At 38.9% G+C, this 24375-nt stretch overlaps 1 protein-coding gene across 2 annotated transcripts in view; it reads right to left on the bottom strand.

Annotated features, from left to right (window-relative positions):
* The window catches only part of rapgef4a (Rap guanine nucleotide exchange factor 4a), a 121890-nt gene that overhangs the window by 95637 nt on the left and 1878 nt on the right, over nucleotides 1-24375 (bottom strand). For both annotated transcript variants that reach the window (XM_061971634.2, XM_072914454.1), the window contains exons 2-5: nucleotides 18406-18511; nucleotides 5209-5351; nucleotides 5045-5133; nucleotides 2548-2694 (exon numbers count right to left, since the gene is read on the bottom strand). In XM_061971634.2, the coding sequence (XP_061827618.2) occupies nucleotides 2548-2694; nucleotides 5045-5133; nucleotides 5209-5351; nucleotides 18406-18511 (485 nt within the window). The remainder of the gene's footprint in view (nucleotides 1-2547; nucleotides 2695-5044; nucleotides 5134-5208; nucleotides 5352-18405; nucleotides 18512-24375) is intronic.

Here is a 24375-nt window from a genome sequence, read left to right as displayed (position 1 = left end):
TGTGCAGTGATGTCTTCTAATGACTGTAAGTCTTCAACTATCCTAAGTCTTTCAATGCTTGGAATCTGCATCATATACTAGTTACTATGGTCATCTAATTAGTTACTATGGTCATCTATTTAGTTACTATGGTAATGTAAGTCACAGCAGCTCAGACGAGGCACCAAGCAGTGTGGGTGAGGAGCGTTTCCACAGAGTGTTTCCAAAGCCTGAAATGTGGGTGTCAGGGAGAGACGTGGAAGGAGATTTTTACAACAAAGTTCTAAAGCTTAATGATGTATTACATATATCAGATTGTAGGTGGGTTTATTTTTACCCATCGCGTTTATATTTTGCTGTGTTTGTTGCATTTTTGTTGCGTTTCGCTTGATTGTAAAATATATGGATGGAGAGGGGTGTGACATTCATATGTTGTCAATATTCAGTGTTTTATCCTTCATAGTTAATATTGTAAATCCCACATTCTTTATTTTCATGTACATTCTGGGTGTCTCATTCAGTAAAAAAATTTAGAATTCCATTCCGTTTTTTCATGCGGTCTGTCATAACGTTTTTAGCGTTCAATCAGACATTATTGTGAGGTTTTGTATAAGAGTTCCTAAAAATCCGATATACCGGCCCCCAGACACAGTTTGTTCTATAAATTTGCCACCCCTGAGTCAAAATAATTGCCCAGGCCTGGTTTATTATGTATAGGGCGCTGATTCTCTGAAAAATACAAAATACAAACCCCGTTTCCATATGAGTTGGGAAATTGTGTTAGATGTAAATATAAACGGAATACAATGATTTGCAAATCCTTTTCAACCCATATTCAATTGAATGCACTACAAAGACAACATATTTGATGTTCAAACTCATAAACTTTATTTTTTTTGCAAATAATAATTCACTTAGAATTTCATGGCTGCAACACGTGCCAACATAGTTGGGAAAGGGCATGTTCGCCACTGTGTTACATGGCCTTTCCTTTTAACAACACTCAGTAAACGTTTGGGAACTGAGGAGAGACATTTTTTAAGCTTCTCAGGTGGAATTCTTTCCCATTCTTGCTTGATGTACAGCTTAAGTTGTTCAACAGTCCGGGGGTCTACATTGTGGTATTTTAGGCTTCATAGTGCGCCACACATTTTCAATGGGAGACAGGTCTGGACTACAGGCAGGCCAGTCTAGTACCCGCACTCTTTTACTATGAAGCCACGTTGATGTAACACGTGGCTTGGCATTGTCTTGCTGAAATAAGCAGGGGCGTCCATGGTAACGTTGCTTGGATGGCAACATATGTTGCTCCAAAACCTGTATGTACCTTTCAGCATTAATGGCGCCTTCACAGATGTGTAAGTTACCATGTCTTGGGCACTAATACACCCCCATACCATCACAGATGCTGGCTTTTCAACTTTGCGCCTATATCAATCCGGATGGTTCTTTTCCTCTTTGGTCCGGAGGACACGACGTCCACAGTTTCCAAAAACAATTTGAAATGTGGACTCGTCAGACCACAGAACACTTTTCCACTTTGTATCAGTCCATCTTAGATGAGCTCAGGCCCAGCGAAGCCGACAGCATTTCTGGGTGTTGTTGATAAACGGTTTTCGCCTTGCATAGGAGAGTTTTAACTTGCACTTGCAGATGTAGCGACCAACTGTAGTTACTGACAGTGGGTTTCTAAAGTGTTCCTGAGCCCATGTGGTGATATTCTTTACACACTGATGTCGCTTGTTGATGCAGTAGAGCCTGAGAGATCGAAGGTCACGGGCTTAGCTGCTTACGTGCAGTGATTTCTCCAGATTCTCTGAACCCTTTGATGATATTACGGACCGTAGATGGTGAAATCCCTAAATTCCTTGCAATAGCTGGTTGAGAAAGGTTTTTCTTAAACTGTTCAACAATTTGCTCACGCATTTGTTGACAAAGTGGTGACCCTCACCCCATCCTTGTTTGTGAATGACTGAGCATTTCATGGAATCTACTTTTATACCCAATCATGGCACCCACCTGTTCCCAATTTGCCTGTTCACCTGTGGGATGTTCCAAATAAGTGTTTGCTGAGCATTCCTCAACTTTATTAGTATTTATTGCCACCTTTCCCAACTTTCCCAACTAAAAGTTAATGATTATTTGCAAAAAAAAAAATGTTTATCAGTTTGAATATCAAATATGTTGTCTTTGTAGCATATTCAACAGAATATGGGTTGAAAATGATTTGCAAATCATTGTATTCCGTTTACGGTATATTTACATCTAACACAATTTCCCAACTCATATGGAAACAGGGTTTGTAAGACTGTAGCGAAGGGAGAAGTCTGGCCGCCCGGTCCTTAGCGTTCTAAAATGTGCCCTGCCCAAAAAAATGTTGTTGAGTATCCCTGATTTAGAGTCTCAAATTAACCGAACATGATTTTCCACATTCAATCTCCTGACTTTATGGTCAACATGCTAACCACTCGGCTATCGTGCAGCACAATCAGACAGCTACAATAATGCAAAGCTACGTTTTACTGTAAAAAAAAAACCAAGTAGACCAACAAGTATACCGTCTCTCACCTCCCACAAAGTCCTGAAGGCCTTCTGTTCAATGCGTAGCAGCTCACTGAACTCCCGCGTGACGATGGTCGCATGTCGGGGCGTGTCATACAGGATCGACTCCCCAAATACTGTGCCGGCCCCCAGTGTGCAAAAGGTAACAGCATCCTACACCAGACACACATGCTAAATTATTCCTTATACGTACCATTTGAGAGTTTACAACATACTTGCCAACCTTGAGACCTCCAATTTCGGGAGGTGGGGGGTGGGTGCGGGGGGCGTGGTTGGGGCGGGGGCGTGGTTGGAGGCGTGGTTAAGAGGGGAGGAGTATATTTACAGCTAGAATTCACCAAGTCAAGTATTTCATATATATATATATATATATCCCCGCGACCCCGAAGGGAATAAGCGGTACAAAATGGATGGATGGATGGATGGATATATATATATCCATCCATCCATCCATCTTCTTCCGCTTATCCGAGGTCGGGTCGCGGGGGCAGCAGCCTAAGCAGGGAAGCCCAGACTTCCCTCTCCCCAGCCACTTCGTCCAGCTCTTCCTGTGGGACCCCGAGGCGTTCCCAGGCCAGCCGAGAGACATAGTCTTCCCAACGTGTCCTGGGTCTTCCCCGCGGCCTCCTACCGGTCGAACGTGCCCTAAACACCTCCCTAGGGAGGCGTTCGGGTGGCATCCTAACCAGATGCCCGAACCACCTCATCTGGCTCCTCTCGATGTGGAGGAGCAGCGGCTTTACTTTGAGCTCCTCCCGGATGGCAGAGCTTCTCACCCTATCTCTAAGGGAGAGCCCCGCCACCCGGCGGAGGAAACTCATTTCGGCCGCTTGTACCCGTGATCTTGTCCTTTCGGTCATAACCCAAAGCTCATGACCATAGGTGAGGATGGGAACGTAGATCGACCGGTAAATTGAGAGCTTTGCCTTCCGGCTCAGCTCCTTCTTCACCACAACGGATCGATACAGCGTCCGCATTACTGAAGACGCCGCACCGATCCGCCTGTCGATCTCACGATCCACTCTTCCTTCACTCGTGAACAAGACTCCGAGGTACTTGAACTCCTCCACTTGGGGCAAGATCTCCTCCCCAACCCGGAGATGGCACTCCACCCTTTTCCGGGCGAGAACCATGGACTCGGACTTGGAGGTGCTGATTCTCATCCCAGTCGCTTCACACTCAGCTGCGAACCGATCCAGTGAGAGCTGAAGATCCTGGCCAGATGAAGCCATCAGGACCACATCATCTGCAAAAAGCAGAGATCTAATCCTGCAGCCACCAAACCAGATCCCCTCAACGCCTTGACTGCGCCTAGAAATTCTGTCCATAAAAGTTATGAACAGAATCGGTGACAAAGGGCAGCCTTGGCGGAGTCCAACCCTCACTAGAAACGTGTCCGACTTACTACCGGCAATGCGGACCAGGCTCTGGCACTGATCATACAGGGAGCGGACTGCCACAATCAGACAGTCCGATACCCCGTACTCTCTGAGCACTCCCCACAGGACTTCCCGAGGGACACGGTCGAATGCCTTCTCCAAGTCTACAAAACACATGTAGACTGGTTGGGCAAACTCCCATGCACCCTCAAGGACCCTGCGGAGAGTATAGAGCTGGTCCACAGTTCCACGACCAGGACGAAAACCACACTGTTCCTCCTGAATCCGAGGTTCGACTATCCGGCGTAGCCTCCTCTCCAGTACACCTGAATAGACCTTACCGGGAAGGCTGAGGAGTGTGATCCCACGATAGTTAGAACACACCCTCCGGTTCCCCTTCTTAAAGAGAGGAACCACCACCTCACTTGAGGTGGTGGTATATATAAGTACCAAACTTATATATATTTCTTATATATATATAAGAAATAATTGACTTTCAGTGAATTCTAGCTATATATATATATATATATATATATATATATATATATATATATATATATATATATATATATATATATATATATATATATAAATAAAATAAATACTTGAATTTCAGTGTTCATTTATTTACACATATACACACACATAACACTCATCTACTCATTGTTGAGTTAAGGGTTGAATTGTCCATCCTTTTTCTATTCTCTGTCACTATCTTTCTAACCATGCTGAACACCCTCTCTGGTTATGCATTGCTGTGTGGCACGCACAAAAGTGCTTTCATCAAATGCACTAGATGGCAGTATTGTCCTGTTTAAGAGTGTCACAACATTGCTGTTTACGGCAGACGGACTGCTTTACTGTAAACGTTCTTTATATTGTGGGAAAGCGGACTCAGGTCCGCATGGAGCTGGAGGGGGCGTGGCCTCCAGCTCCGCCTGAATTTCGGGAGATTTTCGGGAGAAAATTTGCCCCGGGAGGTTTTCGGGAGAGGCGCTGAATTTCGGGAGTCTCCCGGAAAATCCGGGAGGGTTAGCAAGTATGGTTTACAATAGGTGATGCAAAACTAGTTGAATATACACTAAACTACAGTATTTTAGTTAGCATTAGAGATGGTACTGTACCTGATATCTGGACGTCTCTGACACTTTAACATCCAGTGAACCAGAGAGGACAGCATACCAGTTGGTGCCAATGTCTCCCTGGCGATATACTAGAAAGAACCAACAACAAAAACAAGCGACCCTATTAATGTTACGAAGGCACATGTTTGAGAGTGTGAACCTACTTGTGATGCCTTTCTCCAAACTTTCATAGAAGCAACACAGGCAGATCTGCTGCAGGAAATGTGGGTGAAACTTCTCAAAGAGCTTCACGTTTCGTAGATGTGCCAGGACTGTGTCCACATCTTCTCCTGAGCGCGCTGACGGTCTGGAGACCAAAAGAAAACAATGTAGAAGTAATTTTACGTGCGCAAAGTATCTGCCGTGTGGTAGAGACCAGTGGTCTCCAACCACCGGTCCGGGGACCGGCACCGGTCCGTGGTAGCAATGCTACCGGGCCGTACAGAGACATTAAATAATTAATAACCGACCACATTTTCTCCTACTTGTCATGTCTGTTGATCATGTTTTTGTTTGGCTATGTTCTGTTTGGGTTTTGGACTCTTTTTAGTTCCTGTTTGTGCACTCTTGTTTGTTTTGTCACTATGGCGACTCATTAGTTTCTCCTGCCTCATTTGTTTGGATCACACCTGTCGCTACTTTTTGTGTTCACCTGTCAAACTACTTCCTTAACGTAAATGACCGCCATAACCACAACACCAGGGGGAGCTTCACTAACCACGTTAAACCCAGATTACGATTTAACAAAGGTCTTAACTCATTCTCTTTCTATGCCACATCAATGTGGAATGCGCTCCCAACAGGTATAAAAGAAAGGGCATCTCTATCCTCCTTCAAAACCGCACTAAAAGAACACCTCCAGGCAACTTCAACCCTAAACTAACACCCTCCCCGGATTGTTAATAATCAAATGTAAACAATCAAATGTAGATACTTTTCTTATGCCTTCTGATCTCTCTCTCTCTCTCTATGTCCACTACTTGCTGTACATATCCTACCAAGTCAGACCTACACTGTTTCAATATCCATTTCTCTGTTCTCAATTGTTGATGACTGATGATAACAACCAAACCTACCCCCCCCCCCCCCCCCCTACACCCCGAATTGTAAATAATTTAAATAATTCAATGTATACACTCTGATGATTATCTTGTGTGATGACTGTATTATGATGATAGTATATATCTGTATCATGAATCAATTGAAGTGGACCCCGACTTAAACAAGTTGAAAAACGTATTCGGGTGTTACCATTTAGTGGTCAATTGTACGGAATATGTACTTCACTGTGCAACCTACTAATAAAAGTCTCAATCAATCAGTCTCAAAGTCTCTGATTAGTGCTCGCCCGCTCACCTGCTTCCCGAGCACTAATCAGAGGCATTATTTAAGCCTGCCATTGCCGGTCAGTCGTCCTGGCGACATTACTCTGTTTTTGCTCTGCCCATGCTATAGTCCTTGATGACATTGTTCATGCCTGTCCATAGTTTTCATGCTGATGTTAATTTCATGCTCCTCTCATGCCACAGTAAGTGTTGTTTTTTTTATGTTCATAGTTTCTGTCCATGTGTTACTTTTAGTTTTCATAGCCAAGTTTGTATCTCCGCCTTGTGCGCGCCTTTTGTTTGTTCTTTTTGTTAGTATTAAAATAAATCACGTCTTTACCTTCACGCCATGTCCGATCCAATTTCCTTGCATCTTGGGAAAGCAATCCACGCAGCGAGCCGCAAAAGCCTCGCAGCAAGCTGCCCCATAGTCCTTGTCATGACACTACTTAACTTTGGCCAGTCCCACTGGACACACTAATAAGCTTGTTCATAGATGCATTATAAAACTTTTAATAGGAAGTCGCCATTTGCTATATTTGTTACATCTTTGTTACATGGGACAATGCACATTATTAAACATATCAAATATAAAGGTGCCAAATCGTAGCCAAAAGCGAGGTTCCATCGATGACCTAAGATCAGAGCAGATCAGAAGCAAAGTGACCATAGTAGGTAAAGTGCATAAGGCACATTGTTGCATATAATAAAAGTTAAAGTACCAATGATTGATTCTGCATTTGACCCATCACCCTTGATCACCCCCCTGGGAGGTGAGGGGAGCAGTGAGCAGCAGCGGTGGCCGCGCCCGGGAATCATTTTTGGTGATTTAACCCCCAATTCCAACCCTTGATGCTGAGTGCCAAGCAGGAAGGTAATGAGTCCCATTTTTTATAGTCTTTAGTATGACTTGGCCAGGGTTTGAACTCACAAACTACCGATCTCAGGGCGGACACTCTAACCACTAGGCCACTGAGTAGGTTACCAAATATTTACCATTTGTGGAAAAAAATTGTTTTTATTTTAATTACAAATCACCCTACTCAGGGACCTGTCAGGACCTGACTGCTCAGATCGGCGAAAACTGCACCATCGGGCCCAACGTGACCATCGGCGCCGGCGTGGTGGTGGAAGACGGCGTGAGGATAAAGCGCTGCACGGTGCTGAAGGCGGACAGAGTCCGCTCACATTCCTGGCTGGAGAGCTGCATCATGGGTTGGAGCTCCTCCGTGGCCCAGTGGGTGAGTGGAGGTCGACCCTCAGCGCGACCCAACGTCCCGTCCTCACGTCTCGCCGTGTGCAGCCAGGTCCGCATGGAGAACGTGACCGTGTTGGGGAAGGACGTCATCGTCCAAGACGAGCTCTATCAGAACGGCGCAAACGTTTTGCCGCACAAATCCATAAGCGAGTTGGTGCCGGAACCGCAGATCATCTTGTAGTGTCATCGGGACGACCATCTTCTCCTATGAACTCGAATGAACATCCAAACAAATTAAGAATGAGTCGATGGTACCGAGAAGGAACCAGAGAAACCATTATTTTTTTTCCTTTTCGTTGTGGTTTTGAGCCGTACTTGCCTGTCTTCCAGGCTCAGATCATGTGACGGAGGCATCAAGAAGAACCATGGTTCAATATCTGAGCTGTGAACACCACTTTAATACAAGAAGGGTCTATATCAGTGGTTCTTAACCTTGTTGGAGGTACCAAACCCCACCAGTTTCATATGCGCATTCACCGAACCCTTCTTTAGTGAAAAATAAAATGTTTTTTTTTTCAAATTCAAGAAAAGATTATGTTTTTTTTAGCAGTGCACAAAATGAGCCGTGCATGAACATCACCTTGTTCAAAGAACAAAACCAACACAGTGCATGAACTCACAACAAATTACACACTTTACACACATTACCATGAATTGATTAACGTGGACCCCGACTTAAACAAGTTGAAAAACTTATTCGGGTGTTACCATTTAGTGGTCAATTGTACGGAATATGTACTGTACTGTGTAAACTGTACTGTGTATTCTCTTCCTTTGCAATCTGCTAGTAAAAGTTTCAATCGACCAATCAAACAACCTGCAAATCAGATGGAAAATTAGAGGGAACATTGTTTGGGGGTATCCATAATACGCCGATAAGTCGAATGTGTCTTTACCTCCGTGGCGGAGGCTCCGCCGAACCCCTGAGGCCGACTCACCGAACCCCTAGGGTTCGATCGAACCCAGGTTAAGAACCACTGATATAATGCACTCTCTTCCTTTGAAATCTGCTAGTAAAAGTTTCTATCGATCAGTCAAACAACCCGCAAATCAGATGCAAAATTAGAGGGAACATTGTTTGGGGGTATCTATAATACGCCGATAGGGAGAAGTTTTTATTTACACGATAAGTCGAAAGGGTCTTTACCTCCGTGGCGGAGGCTCCGCCAAACCCCTGAGGCCGACTCACTGAACCCCTAGGGTTCGATCGAACCCAGGTTAAGAACCACTGGTCTATACAGAGTAAAGGACTGCGCTTCATTCATGCACTGAACGACGACTGATTACTACCTTTTTCTTTAGCTCCGTTGTAGGGTGAGCTGCCGTCATTACTTGGTTTGGCCACTAGGGGGCAGCATAGCAATGCAAAACACAAAGCAATGTTCCCAAGAGAAATAATGACAACAATAGTTCCTGGGTCCAACTGCCATCATATTTTTTTTAAAGTAACTCAGTGGTTCTTAAACTTTTTTACCACCTCAGAAAAAAAACATTAATGTAAAGTAGCAAATTAGGCCTAAATATTCATTAACAACAAGGCAGTGGTTTTATTTAACAAGCACCGTAAATTACGGACTATAAGCCGCTACTTTTTCCATACAATTTGAACAATTTGCATGTTCTCCCCGTGACTGTGTGGGTTCCCTCCGGGTACTCCGGCTTCCTCCCACCTCCAAAGACATGCACCTGGGCATAGGCCCCTCCCACCTCCAAAGACATGCACCTGGGGATAGGCCCCTCCCACCTCCAAAGACATGCACCTGGGGATAGGTTGATTGGCAACACTAAATGGTCCCTAGTGTGTGAATGTGAGTGTGAATGTTGTCTATCTGTATATCATGTATATATTCATTTCACACCATATTCATTGCACTTCTACATTTTTTATATTTCTATATATTTGCACATTGTTTTTCTAGCATGCACACATCGCACTGTATGGAATGGCCTCAATCTCGTTACCTTGCGTAATGACAATAAAGCTGATTCTGATTCTGAGGTGGCGACTTGTCCAGGGTGTACACCGCCTTCCGCCCGAATGCAGCTGAGATAGGCTCCAGCACCCCCGCGACCCCGAACGGGACAAGCGGTAGAAATGGATGGATAGATGGGCTTATAAAACGGTGCGGATAATTTTGGGCTTTTTCTTCCCATAATGCAAATCATTAAAAAAAAAAAACAAGCAAATACACTGAAAATGTGTGTTAGTGCTTTTGAACGAATTCGCTCACTGCCGGTGCTGCAGTGTCCTTTGATTTAGTGCTTTCAACCGTAAGTAGAAGTGCCGTCCATAGCAGTTCTACTCGTATGGATCCTTCATTCATCACTCCAAGCAGCGTTTGTAAGATTTATAATTAAACTAAACTAAAACATACTTACTAAAGTGTCCCATGTGTAATGTGTGTAGGAGGGTTTTCATGCATGTTTTTACGTGCTATTGTAATGTAATGAAGCTAGCGTCGTTAGCATTAGCTAATATGCTAACACATTTACAAGTGTATTAATAACTTACAGTGGCATTTTTTTGTATTGTTTCAGTTAAACAAATTCCTCAGTAAACTCACCACAACGTCACCGTGGAGTTATTGAGTCTGTTAAGCTGATTGGAGAGCTAGCTTCTGCGGCTAGTGGGTCCATGACGATGACTTCTGTTTTGTTTGATCAGACGTTTTACTGCCGTGTTACAGGCACCGTTCGGAAACAATTAAAGGTATGTAAAGAAACATTTGCAGAATCTTTCTGTGGAAATAACTAATTTCACAACTGCGACTTACTAATATATGGAAAAATATTTTTTACCTCTAAAATGTAGTGGGTGCTACTCATATACCAGTGCGCTCTATAGTCCGGAAAATACGGTATATTAAATATTTTTGGCCACGGTAACATTACACACAGTTTGAACACTGTGTTTGAATATAGGAAAATAAAACACTGTACTTAAATTAAGTGATTATTTGGTGTACCACTAGATCAGAGGTGTCCAAACTACGGCTCGCGGGCCAAGTGTGGCCCACCAACGTCTTCAATGTGGCAATTTATTTAATAAGGAAACTTATTCATTTTAATAGTCTAGTCATCTAGCGGACGATGGGAATTATTCAGGGGAATGACCTTTAATTATACTCCGAATGGAGGTATGCGCAGCATTGACTTACCGTATTTTTCGGAGTATAAGTCGCTCCGGAGTATAAGTCGCACCGGCCGAAAATGCATAATAAAGAAGGAAAAAAACATATATAAGTCGCACTGGAGTATAAGTCGCATTTTTTGGGGAAATGTATTTGATAAAACCCAACACCAAGAATAGACATTTGAAAGGCAATTTCAAATAAATAAGGAATAGTGAACAACAGGCTGATATGTTATATGAGGCATAAATAACCAACTGAGAACGTGTCTGGTATGTTAACGTAACATATTATGGTAAGAGTCATTCAAATAACTATAACATATAGAACATGCTATACGTTTACCAAACAATCTGTCACTAATAATCGCTAAATCCCATGAAATCTTATATGTCTAGTCTCTTACGTGAATGAGCTAAATAATATTATTTGATATTTTACGGTAATGTGTTAATAATTTCACACATAAGTCGCTCCTGAGTATAAGTCGCACCCCCGGCCAAACTATGAAAAAAACTGTGACTTATAGTCCAAAAAATACGGTATATGACCCAATGCAAACAACCTTCCCTAGTCATTAAGCAAATAAAACAAAATAAAAAAAATCCAACCAACCCAAAATGTCCACAGACATGGTCACACTTGTTCACTGACATTTGTGGACATTATAAAAAACGTCCATGCATCATAAACAATTCAAAATGACACCCATTTAAATGTAATACAAAGCATGATGGCAAAATGCAAAACACTCTCCACACTTCTCCATTTTAGCTGCTTGATATTTCTGATGGATTACAAAACTTTAAGGAGGTCGTCACGGAAATAAACAAAGTCGAAGTCGAACTTTCACATACTCTTAATATGCAATTATATAATTATATATCCATCAAATTAATATATTATGCATACATATAGGATATGTTACTTTACATGCACCTCGACCACACTTTTTTAGCCCAATGCGCCCCCAAGTCAAAAAGTCTGGACACCCCTGCACTAGATGGAGCCCGCGTACCACTCAGGGTAGGCGTACCACGGTTTGAGAATCACTGATGTCATAGATTTACATGTCAATCATATCTTGCTGTCAGCTGATCTTCCTTACATGTTCATTGGTGAATTCTCTTCAATGCCATGCAGCTGTGTTTGCACTGCAGTGAAAATACACTTCCTGTTATTCCCAGTCTGACTTGGAGGTGGGCCGGGCGTTAAAGAAAGTTTTTTTTTTTTGATGAGCTGTAGAAAATGGAGCTTCGATTATGTGAAATACTTTAGTAGGCGAATCTTTCATTTGTCTTTTAAGGCGGAGGGACTCGCAAGACTTGTACTGTACTGATGAGTAAGCCCCGTGTGGCAAGTCCCGAACGCAGTCTCAGAGCTTGGAATCTCCTTGAAGGTCCACCATGTTGCCTTCAAGGAGCGGTCTGCACTGACGAAGCCACGATGACTGAACAACGTTGTGACCATGAAGTGTTTTCTACCATAACTCTTCAAACTGTCTTATTTCTTTGTGAAATGGTAAATTCCACTGGTGTGTGCAGGAGTCGAGTCTCTTTCAGACCTCAGACTCTGCAGTGTGCGTGTGTGTGTGTGTGTGTGTGTGTGTGTGTGTGTGTGTGTGTGTGTGTGTGTGTGTGTGTGTGTGTGTGTGTGTGTGTGTGTGTGTGTGTGTGTGTGCGTGTGCGTGTGTTATTGTATTGCTATCCTTCTTGAGACACGAAGAAGGAAAAGTATCTTCCATATGAGGAGGTGTGAACAAGTGATGACATAAATCATGGTCCCAATAACATTGCATCTAATAGAGAATGTCTCATTTGCACCCCTGCTGGTGACATCTATCAAAATTAGGGTGGTCCCAAAAAGGAGGGATTTTTCACATTGACTGTGTGTCGCTTTTAAAAGTGCTCCCCCTCTGGTCAACATATGTAATAACAAGTGTGTAAAAATTTGAAGTGCTCCCCTCTGGTCAACATATGTAATAATAAGTGTGTGTAGGAAATTTAAATGTGCCCCCTTTGACCAAAATGTGTTAAAATTAAATTAATAAATATTTCTATATTTTTTCTTATAAAATTGGGAACAATTTCTCATATTCTTTCTGCCTCTGTAATATTGCAAGTTTTTTAGTAAAATTATTACTTTTTAATGCAAAATGGTGACATTTGTCATACATTTCTGACTTGTATCCCAATATTGTGAATTGTTTTGTTGTTCTTCTAAAATAGTGAATTTTTTTTGAGTAAAATGATGACTTTTGTCATAATTTTGCCAAGTAAAATTCCGATTATTACTATAATATTGCCAAAATTTAAAAGTTTTCTTACAAAATTGACTTTTGTCGAGTAAAATGACGACTCTTTTCATAAAATTGTCAAAATGTTAAGCTTTTCTTGTAAAATTCCAACTTTTATCATCATATTGCACAAATGTTCAGTTTTTCTTGTCAAATTTTGACTTGCGTTGAATAAAATGAAGAGTTTTATTATAATACTGCCAAAATTCAAAGTTTTTCTTGTGAAATTGAGACCTTTTTCTTGTGAAATTCCATTTTCCAGGTCTCAAGGTAACAAATACAAGACATTGTGTGTGTGTGTGTGTGTGTGTGTGTGTGTGTGTGTGTGTGTGTGTGTGTGTGTGTGTGTGTGTGTGTGTGTGTGTGTGTGTGTGTGTGTGTGTGTGTTCTTGTATTGCCATCCTTCTTGAGACATGAAGAAGGAAAAGTATCTTCCATATGAGGAGGTGTGAACAAGTGATGACATAAATCATGGTCCCAATAACATTGTATCTAATAGACAATGTCTCATTTGCACCCCTACTGGTGACATCTATCAAAATGAGGGTGGTCCCAAAAAGGAGGGATTTTTCAAATAGACTGTGTCGCTTTTAAAAGTGCTCCCCCTCTGGTCAACATATGTAATAACGAGTGTGTAAAAATTTGAAGTGCTCCCCCTCTGGCCAACATATGTAATAATAAGTGTGTGTAGGAAATTTAAATGTGCCCCCTTTGACTTTAATGTATTAAAAATAAATGAATAAATATTTCTGTATTTTTTCTCATAAAATTGGGAACAATTTCTCATATTATGAGAATATTATTATTTTTCTCGTAAAATGATTAAGTATTTTAGTAAAATTATTACATTTTAATGCAAAATGGTGACATTTGTCATAAATTTCTGACATTTATCACATATTGTGAATTGTTTTGTTGTTCTTGTAAAAAAGTGACTTTTTTTGAGTAGAATTATGACTTTTGTCATGATTTTGCCAAGTAAAATTCTGATTATTAATATAATGTTAACTCTCCTAACTATACAAAGATTCATACTACATTTCAGTACAGCTTCTGCTTTTCACCTCTCAAACCATTTTAACATTCTATTTTAACTTTCAAACTATTTATACATTTCACTAGTATTTCAGTTTAGCGTCAGCTTTTCAACATTCATACAATTTTAACATTCAAACCATTTCAGCATTTAAACAATGTCAATATTCAAACCATTTCAGCATTTAAACAATGTCAACTTTCAAACCATTTCAGCATTTAAACAATGTCAACATTCAAACCATTTCAGCATTTAAACAATGTCAACATTCAAACCATTTCAGCATTTAAACAATGTCAACATTCAAACCATTTCAGCATTTAAACAATGTCAACATTCAAACCATTTCAACATTTAAACAATTTTAACATTCAAACCATTTCAGCATTTAAACAATTTCAACATTCAAACCATTTCAACATTTGAACAATGTCAACATACAAACCATTTCAACATTTAAACAATTTTAACAATCAAACCATTTCAGCATTTAAACAATTTTAACATTCAAACCATTTCAGCATTTAAACAATGTCAATATTCAAACCATTTCAGCATTTAAACAATGTCAACATTCAAACCATTTCAGCATTTAAACAATTTTAACATTCAAACCATTTCAGCATTTAAACAATGTCAATATTCAAACCATTTCAGCATTTAAACAATGTCAACATTCAAACCATTTCAGCATTTAAACAATGTCAACATTCAAACCATTTCAGTATTTAAACAATTTTAACATTCAAACCATTTCAGCATTTAAACAATTTCAACATTCAAACCATTTCAACATTTGAACAATTGAAACATTCAAACCATTTCAGCATTTAAACAATTTTAACATTCAAACCATTTCAGCATTTAAACAATGTCAACATTCAAACCATTTCAACATTTAAACAATTTTAACATTCAAACCATTTCAGCATTTAAACAATGTCAACATTCAAACCATTTCAGCATTTAAACAATGTCAACATTCAAACCATTTCAACATTTAAACAATTGTAACATTCAAACTATTTCAGCATTTAAACAATTCAGACCATTCAAGCGTTTTTTTTTTCCAAAAAAAAAAAATGCAATCACAGCTCATGTTAACAATTAAACCGTAACTTAAAAGGGTTGGCTGAACTGCTATTAATGTATGATACAATCGCCACCCATGTTAACTACCAAACCTTAACTTAAAAGGATTGGCTGAACTGCCATTAAGGGATGACGCAATCGACGCTCATGTTAACTACCAAACCGTAACTTAAAATGATTGGCTGAACTGCCATTAAGGCATGACGCAATCGCCGCTCATGTTAACTACCAAACCGTAACTTAAAAGGGTTGGCTGAACTGATATTATGGTATGATACAATCGCCGCCCATGTTAACTACCAAACTGTAACTTAAAAGGGTTGGCTGTACTGCTATTAAGGCATGACGCAATCGCCGCTCATGTTAACTACCGAACCGTAACTTAAAAGGGTTGGCTGAACAGCTATTAAGGTATGATGCAATCGACGCTCATGTTAACTACCGAACCGTAACTTAAAAGGATTGGCTGAACAACTATAAGGACTATAAGGCGGGCAGGCTGCTTTTCCACTTATTACAGATAATGTTGTCAGGATTCACCTCTTCGTAGTTTTACATTTAATCAATTAAATTCTCAAAGCAATTGGTTTGAATGATCATACAACCCATGATATTTCAAAGTCCAAGGATTTTGTTTTTAATAGAACATCACCAGTCTTCTTTACTGAAAGTGCCATTTTGGATAGCAAGTAAGAATCACCAGTCGATGTCAAAACCAGCATGCAATGTCACCTTTTAACAGATCTTTGTTTCAAAATGTTGCTTTAACATGTTTGTTACCTGGGAAACTGACACAGGCATTTAGCTTTTCCACACACCATCCTGACTCACGGTTTCAACATTTGGTTCATCTTAAAAGTGTATTAAATTACTTTGTACTTTCTGCAACCATCGGCCTTCCCAATGTAAAGTGAGTGGAGACAATTTGGAGATAGCACTATTGCAATATAAGAGAAGTGCTGCTTTGACTCTTTCAAATTCATACAACATGACATAGGCCAACTTATTCAGCTGTATGACTCGGAGTCATATAACTTGGTTTCTTGCGCAACAGCTATAAAGGTATAATGCAATCGCCGCTCATGTTAATTACCAAACCGTATCTTAGAACAGTAGGTTGAACATCTATAAGGTATGATGCAATAGCTGCTCATGTTACTTACCAAACTGTAACTTAGAATGTTTGCTGAACAATTATAAGGTATGATGCAATAGCCACTTATTAAGGAAGGATGTGACATCACAGATGCAAAGATTCAATATACTACACATATTGCAGGGTTCGGTGAAAGCCCAAAAACAAATGGAGTTTTCTTTTTATAGTTTGACAGACAATTGAAATACATCTCTGTGCTGCTGACCTGTCTCCGCTCGGGATGGTCTCCTGCTGGCCCCACTATGGACTGGACTCTCACACTATTATGTTAGATCCACTATGGACTGGACTCACACACTGTTATGTTAGATCCACTATGGACTAGACTCTGACACTTTTATGTTAGATCCACTATGGACTGGACAATCACGCTATTATGTTAGATCCACTATGGACTGGACTGTCACACTATTATGTTAGATCCACTATGGACTGGACTCTCACACTATTATGTTAGATCCACTATGGACTGGACTCTCACACTATTAACTAGATCCACTATGGACTGGACTCTCATACTATTAACTATATCCACTATGGACTGGACTCTCACACTATTAACTAGATCCACTATGGACTGGACTCTCACACTATTATGTTAGATCCACTATGGACTGGACTCTCACACTATTATGTTAAGATCCACTATGGACTGGACTCTCACACTATTAACTAGATCCACTATGGACTGGACTCTCACACTATTATGTTAGATCCACTATGGACTGGACTCTCACACTATTATGTTAGATCCACTATGGACTGGACTCACACACTGTTATGTTAGATCCACTATGGACTAGACTCTGACACTTTTATGTTAAGATCCACTATGGACTGGACTATCACGCTATTATGTTAGATCCACTATGGACTGGACTGTCACACTATTATGTTAGATCCACTATGGACTGGACTCTCACACTATTATGTTAGATCCACTATGGACTGGACTCTCACACTATTAACTAGATCCACTATGGACTGGACTCTCATACAATTAACTAGATCCACTATGGACTGGACTCTCACACTATTAACTAGATCCACTATGGACTGGACTCTCACACTATTACGGTATGTTAGATCCACTATGGACTGGACTCTCACACTATTATGTTAGATCCACTATGGACTGGACTCTCACACTATTAACTAGATCCACTATGGACTGGACTCTCACACTATTATGTTAGATCCACTATGGACTGGACTCTCACACTATTATGTTAGATCCACTATGGACTGGACTCTCACACTATTATGTTAGATCCACTATGGACTGGACTCTCACACTATTAACTAGATGCACTATGGACTGGACTCTCACACTATCATGTTAGATCCACTTTGGACTGGACTCTCACACTATTATGTTAGATCCACTATGGACTGGACTCTCACACTATTAACTAGATCCACTATGGACTGGACTCTCACACTATTATGTTAGATCCACTATGGACTGGACTCACACACTATTATGTTAGATCCACTATGGCCTTGACTCTCACACTATTATGTTAGATCCACTATGGACTGGACTCTCACACCATTAACTAGATCGACTTGACGTCCATTGCACATCTGTCGTCCCCTCCAAGGTTTCTCATTGTCATCCCATTGGGTTGAGTTTTTCCTTGCCCTGATGTGGGATCTGAGCCGAGGATGTCTTTGTGGCTTGTGCAGCCCTTTGAGACACTCGTGATTTAGGGCTATATAAGTAAACTTTGATTGATTGATTGAAAAACTAAAACGCTCAGTCTGAAACCTTGTGGCCCTCTAACTAGTAGCTGCGCCTCTGGATACAGCAGGAGTGAGTTTCCATTGGACTTCTTCATGAAAAACAACACTTTTACAGCAGAATCTCTCCGAGTAAGTCATTTCAACAGTAACAAGTTATTTCAACAGTAACCAGACGACGATCAAATCGTGGAATCAAGCCTGTTGAGTATTTTGATCGCACACGTGAAAAAAAACAGACTTATGCACGTAACAAAATCGCGTCTACAGTTGGTCAACATCAGGAATTTGAATGCATTTCTTAAGAGCAGCGACATTATTTACCTTTTATCCAGACAAATAATCCACTCTGCAGGCGAGGACGAGAGAGCTGCGAGCATCTTGACTCTGCTCGCTGTGGTGGGAAGGATGGAGCATCGTGGGTGGATCCCTTGGAGATTCATATAAGGAAGATTAATCATCTTATCCCTGGTTTATAAACCTTGATAGCATGTTTTAAATCTTTATTTATCATGTTTCCTTGCAAGATTTTGCAAATGTATCCATCCTGCAAAATGCACGTTATCCATTTGTGAATTTTGATCCTTCCCAGGTCCCTTACAATCTTTCCATATGCTCAATTGGACAAAGTGCAGTATGCTATTGATTGTGTGGCTTGCAAATATAATTGTTAACACACGCATGGAAAACTCTACATCGCCCACAGAAAATGTAAGTCTATTTGCCATTTGCAGCCCACAGCTCATTTTTCATATGCCCACTTTCTAGAATTACAATTAAACAAGACAACTACAAAAAAACAATAACAAGCTAAAATATTGATACTAAACTATTTCCTAATATTAGTTACTGTCACCAATAGGTGGCTTGCAATCACATGACCTCAAGGCACTTATATGTGTATGTGTAATTGTTTGAATGTTGAAATAGTTTGAATGTTAAAATGGTTTGAATGTTGAAATGGTTTGAATGCTGAAGTGGTTTGAATGCTGAAATGGTTTGAATGTTGAAATGGTTTGAATGTTAAAATGGTTTGAATGTTGAAATGGTTTGAATGCTGAAATGGTTTAAATGCTGAAATGGTTTGAATGTTAAAATTGTTTGAATGTTGAAATTGTTTAAATGCTGAAATGGTTTGAATGTTAAAATTGTTTGAATGCTGAAATGGTTTGAATGTTGGAATTGTTTAAATGCTGAAATGGTTTGAATGTTGGAATTGTTGAAATGCTGAAATGGTTTGAATGTTAACATTTTTTGAATGTTGAAATGGTTTGAATGTTGAAATGGTTTGAATGTTGAAATGGTTTAAATGTTGAAATGGTTTGAATGTTAAAATTGTTTGAATGTTGAAATGGCTTGAATGTTGAAATGGTTTAAATGTTGAAATGGTTTAAATGTTGAAATGGTTTTAATGTTAAAATTGTTTGAATGCTGAAATGGTTTGAAATTTGAAATTGTTTAAATGCTGAAATGATTTGAATGTTAAAATAGTTTGAATGTTGAGATGGTTTGAATGTTGAAATTGTTTAAATGCTGAAATGGTTTGAATGTTACAATTGTTTGAATGTTAAAATGGTTTGAAATTTGAAATTGTTTAAATGCTGAAATGGTTTGAATGTTAAAATTGTTTTGAATGTTGAAATTGTTTAAATGCTGAAAGGTTTGAATGTTGAAATTGTTTAAATGCTGAACTGGTTTGAATGTTAAAATTGTTTTGAATGTTGAAATTGTTTAAATGCTGAAAAGGTTTGAATGTTGAAATTGTTTAAATGCTGAAATGGTTTGAATGTTAAAATTGTTTGAATGTAGAAATTGTTTAAATACTGAAATGGTTTGAATGTTAAACTTGTTTGAATGTTGAGATGGTTTGAATGTTGAAATTGTTTAAATGCTGAAATGGTTTGAATGTTAAAGTTGTTTGAATGTTAAAATTGTTTAAATGCTGAAATGGTTTGAATGTTACAATTGTTTGAATGTTAAAATGATTTTAAATTTTAAATTGTTTAAATGCTGAAATGGGTTGAATGTTAAAATTGTTTGAATGTTGAAATTGTTTACATGCTGAAATGGTTTGAATGTTAAAATTGTTTGAATGTTGAAATTGTTCAAATGCTGAAATGGTTTGAATGTTGAAATTGTTTAAATGCTGAAATTGTTTTAATGTTAAAATTGTTTGAATGTTGAAATGGTTTGAATGTTAAAACTGTTTAAATACTGAAATTGTTTGAATGCCACAATTGTTTGAAATTTGAAATTGTTTAAATGCTGAAATGGTTTGAATGTTAAAATTGTTTGAATGTTGAGATGGTTTGAATGTTGAAATTGTTTAAATGCCGAAATGGTTTGAATTTTAAAGTTGTTTGAATGTTGAAATTGTTTAAATGCTGAAATGGTTTGAATGTTACAATTGTTTGAATGTTAAAATGATTTTAAATTTTAAATTGTTTAAATGCTGAAATGGGTTGAATGTTAAAATTGTTTGAATGTTGAAATTGTATACATGCTGAAATGGTTTGAATGTTAAAATTGTTTGAATGTGGAAATTGTTCAAATGCTGAAATGGTTTGAATGTTGAAATTGTTTAAATGCTGAAATTGTTTGAATGTTAAAATTGTTTGAATGTTGAAATGGTTTGAATGTTAAAATTGTTTAAATACTGAAATGGTTTGAATGCTACAATTTGAATGTTAAAATGGTTTGAAATTTGAAATTGTTTAAATGCTGAAATGGTTTGAATGTTAAAATTGTTTGAATGTTGAGATGGTTTGAATGTTGAAATTGTTTAAATGCTGAAATGGTTTGGATGTTAATGTTGTTTGAATGTTGAAATTGTTTAAATGCTGAAATGGTTTGAATGTTACAATTGTTTGAATGTTAAAATGATTTAAATTTTAAATTGTTTAAATGCTGAAATGGGTTGAATGTTAAAATTGTTTGAATGTTGAAATTGTTTACATGCTGAAATGGTTTGAATGTTAAAATTGTTTGAATGTTGAAATTGTTTAAATGCTTAAATGGTTTGAATGTTGAAATTGTTTAAATGCTGAAATCGTTTGAATGTTAAAATTGTTTAAATGCTGAAATGGTTTGAATGTTAAAATTGTTTGAATGTTGAAATGGTTTGAATGTAGAAATTGTTTAAATACTGAAATGGTTTGAATGTTACAATTGTTTGAATGTTAAAATGGTTTGAAATTTGAAATTGTTTAAATGCTGAAATGGTTTGAATGTTAAAATTGTTTGAATGTTGAGATGGTTTGAATGTTGAAATTGTTTAAATGCTGAAATGGTTTGAATGTTAAAATGGTTTGAAATTTGAAATTGTTTAAATGCTGAAATGGCTTGAATGTTACAATTGTTTGAATGTTGAAATTGTTTACATGCTGAAATGGTTTGAATGTTAAAATTGTTTGAATGTTGAAATTGTTTAAATGCTGAAATGGTTTGAATGTTAAAATTGTTTGAATGTTGAAATTGTTTCAATGCTGAAATGGTAGAAAGAGCTGACGCTAAACTGAAATACTAGTGAAATGCATAAATAGTTTGAAAGTTAAAATAGAATGTTACAATGGTTTGACAGGTGAAAAGCAGAAGCTGTACTGAAATGTAGTATGAATCTTGGTATAGTTGGGAGGGTTAACATACTTCAAGAGGTTACAAAGTAACAATCTATATATTTTAGTTGTAAATGTGTCACATTAGCTAAAATGCTGGCATAAAAACTCAGCATGCTAAAAGGCTAACAGCGAGCCTACTTGTAACATGCCGCCAAGTAACCAAATCCATGAGTATTAGGTTTACAATGTACAATATTAGCTAAAATGCTAGAAAAAAACGTAAACATGCATACGGTTAGCATGTTTCAAATACCAAGTTATATGAGTGTATGGTGTATGGCTGCGAAATTAGACAAAGAAAATCTTAAAATTTGTTAAAAAACTTTATTGCTTTGATGTTAGCATGCTAACATGCTATCGTTTGCATGCTAACAGGTAACAAGTGTCACATACCAAGTATAATGACCCTGGGTAAAACAGTTGCAAAACTAGCTAAAAAAAAGTTAGCATGCTAATGTTAGTATGCTTACATTTGCATGCTAACAGTTTACAAGTGTCACGTACCAAAACTAGTTCAAAAAGTTAGCGTGCCAATTTTAGCATGTTAACAAGCTAATGGTAGCATGCTATCAATTAGCATGTGTCACATACCAAGTTATATGACTGTAAGGTGTATGGCTGTCTAAATAGGGAAAGAAACGTAAAGTTAGCTAAAAAGGTAGCATGTTCATATTATTATTCTAGCGTGCTAACATTAGCATGCTAGAAGTTAGTAAGTGTCACATACGAAGTTATATGACTCGAGAGTAAACTGTTGCAATGCATGGTAGCATGCTAACGTAAACATGCATACAGTTAGCATGTTTTAAGTACCAGGTTATAGGAGTGTAAGGTGTATGGCTGCGGAATTAGACAAAAAAAACTTTATCGCTTTGATGTTAGCGTGCAAACATGCTATCGTTTGCATGCTAACAGGTAACAAGTGTCACATACCAAGTTTAATGGCCCTGGGTAAAACGGTTGCAAAACTAGCTAAAAAAAAAGTTAGCATGCTAATGTTAGCATGCTGACGTTTGCATGCTAACAGTTTTATAAGTGTATGTGGCTGCGGAATTAGACAAAACAAATCTTACAATTTGCTAAAAGAAATGTTAGCACGTTAGCACTTTGATGTTAGTGTGCTAGCATGCTATCGTTAGCACGCTAGCAGTTAACATGTGTCACATTCCAAGTGATATATCTCTACGGTGTATGGCTGGCTAACATTAAATAGCTAGCACATGACTGGATAAGAAGAAATACCAAAATGCAGTATTTGTTGGTGTAGACATAGGAAGTAGCAAAAAGGCTAGCATTACACATTAGCATGCTATTATGAGATACGCTAGCAAAAAAAAAAAGCTAGCATGCTAACGTTCTCACAAGTATGCTAGCAGATACAAAAAAAACATGATTTTTGTACTGAGGGGCTCTGTTGCGTGTGTACCGTTTTGTTTATTCGTGAGTAGAGTCGCTATGGTAACACAATTCAAGATACACCTGTCGGCGCAAACGAGACCTTTCCGACGGTATATCATATGTGGGGGTTCATTAGCAGTTTCCTCTCATAGTAGACAAAATGTGTTTATTTTTGTTGGTGAATAGCGTTGCCATGGTAACATGAAATGATCTGTTAACACTGTAACAGACTAAGATACCGGCTTATCCAACGTCACTTCATCTTCCTCATCGACTCCCAGTTCAGCCAGTAGGTCGAGTTCATAGCTGTCGTTGATGTCGTTCAAGTGAAGTGAGTATTCTGAATTATTTTTGCAATTCTGACTTTGTCAGGTATCCAACAGCTCTGTTTAGGTCGTTGGCCTGTTTGGTGAAAGCACTCTTTGCTGAGGTCCGCTCCTGCTTCAGCTGCTTGACTGTTTTACCAGTGGCTTCTTCCACCATATTTGCGGTGTTCTTTGCGTTGACTTGAGGCCGTTGATCCTTTGTCTTTGCTGCCATGCTGGTTATCAACTCTCAAGTTGTGTTTAATTTCCCCAGTTAAAGGCCTACTGAAATGCAATTTTCTTAATTAAACGGGGATAGCAGGTCCATTCTGTGTCATACTTGATCATTTCGCGATATTGCCATATTTTTGCTGAAAGGATTTAGTAGAGAACATCGACGATAAAGTTCGCAACTTTTGGTCGCTGATAAAAAAGCCTTGCCTGTACCGGAAATAGCAGACGAGTAGCGTGACGTCACAGGTTGTGGAGCTCCTCACATCTGCACATTGTTTACAATCATGGCCACCAGCAGGGAGAGCGATTCAGACCGAGAAAGCGACGATTTCCCCATTAATTTGAGCGAGGATGAAAGATTCGTGGATGAGGAAAGTGAGAGTGAAAGACTAGAGGGCAGTGGGAGCGATTCAGATAGGGAAGATGCTGTGAGAGGCGGGTGGGACCTGATATTCAGCTGGGAATGACTAAAACAGTAAATAAACACAAGACATATATATACTCTATTAGCCACAACACAACCAGGCTTATATTTAATATGCCACAAATTAATCCCGCATAACAAACACCTCCCCCCTCCCGTCCATATAACCCGCCAATACAACTCAAACACCTGCACAACACACTCAATCCCACCGCCCAAAGTACCGTTCACCTCCCCAAAGTTCATACAGCACATATATTTCCCCAAAGTCCCCAAAGTTACGTACGTGACATGCACATAGCGGCACGCACGTACG

The sequence above is a fragment of the Nerophis lumbriciformis genome, linkage group LG13 (assembly GCF_033978685.3).
Source record: "Nerophis lumbriciformis linkage group LG13, RoL_Nlum_v2.1, whole genome shotgun sequence".
Lineage (NCBI taxonomy): Eukaryota > Metazoa > Chordata > Actinopteri > Syngnathiformes > Syngnathidae > Nerophis > Nerophis lumbriciformis.
Note: the sequence above shows the minus strand (reverse complement) of the source record. Positions and strands in the feature narration are given on the sequence as shown.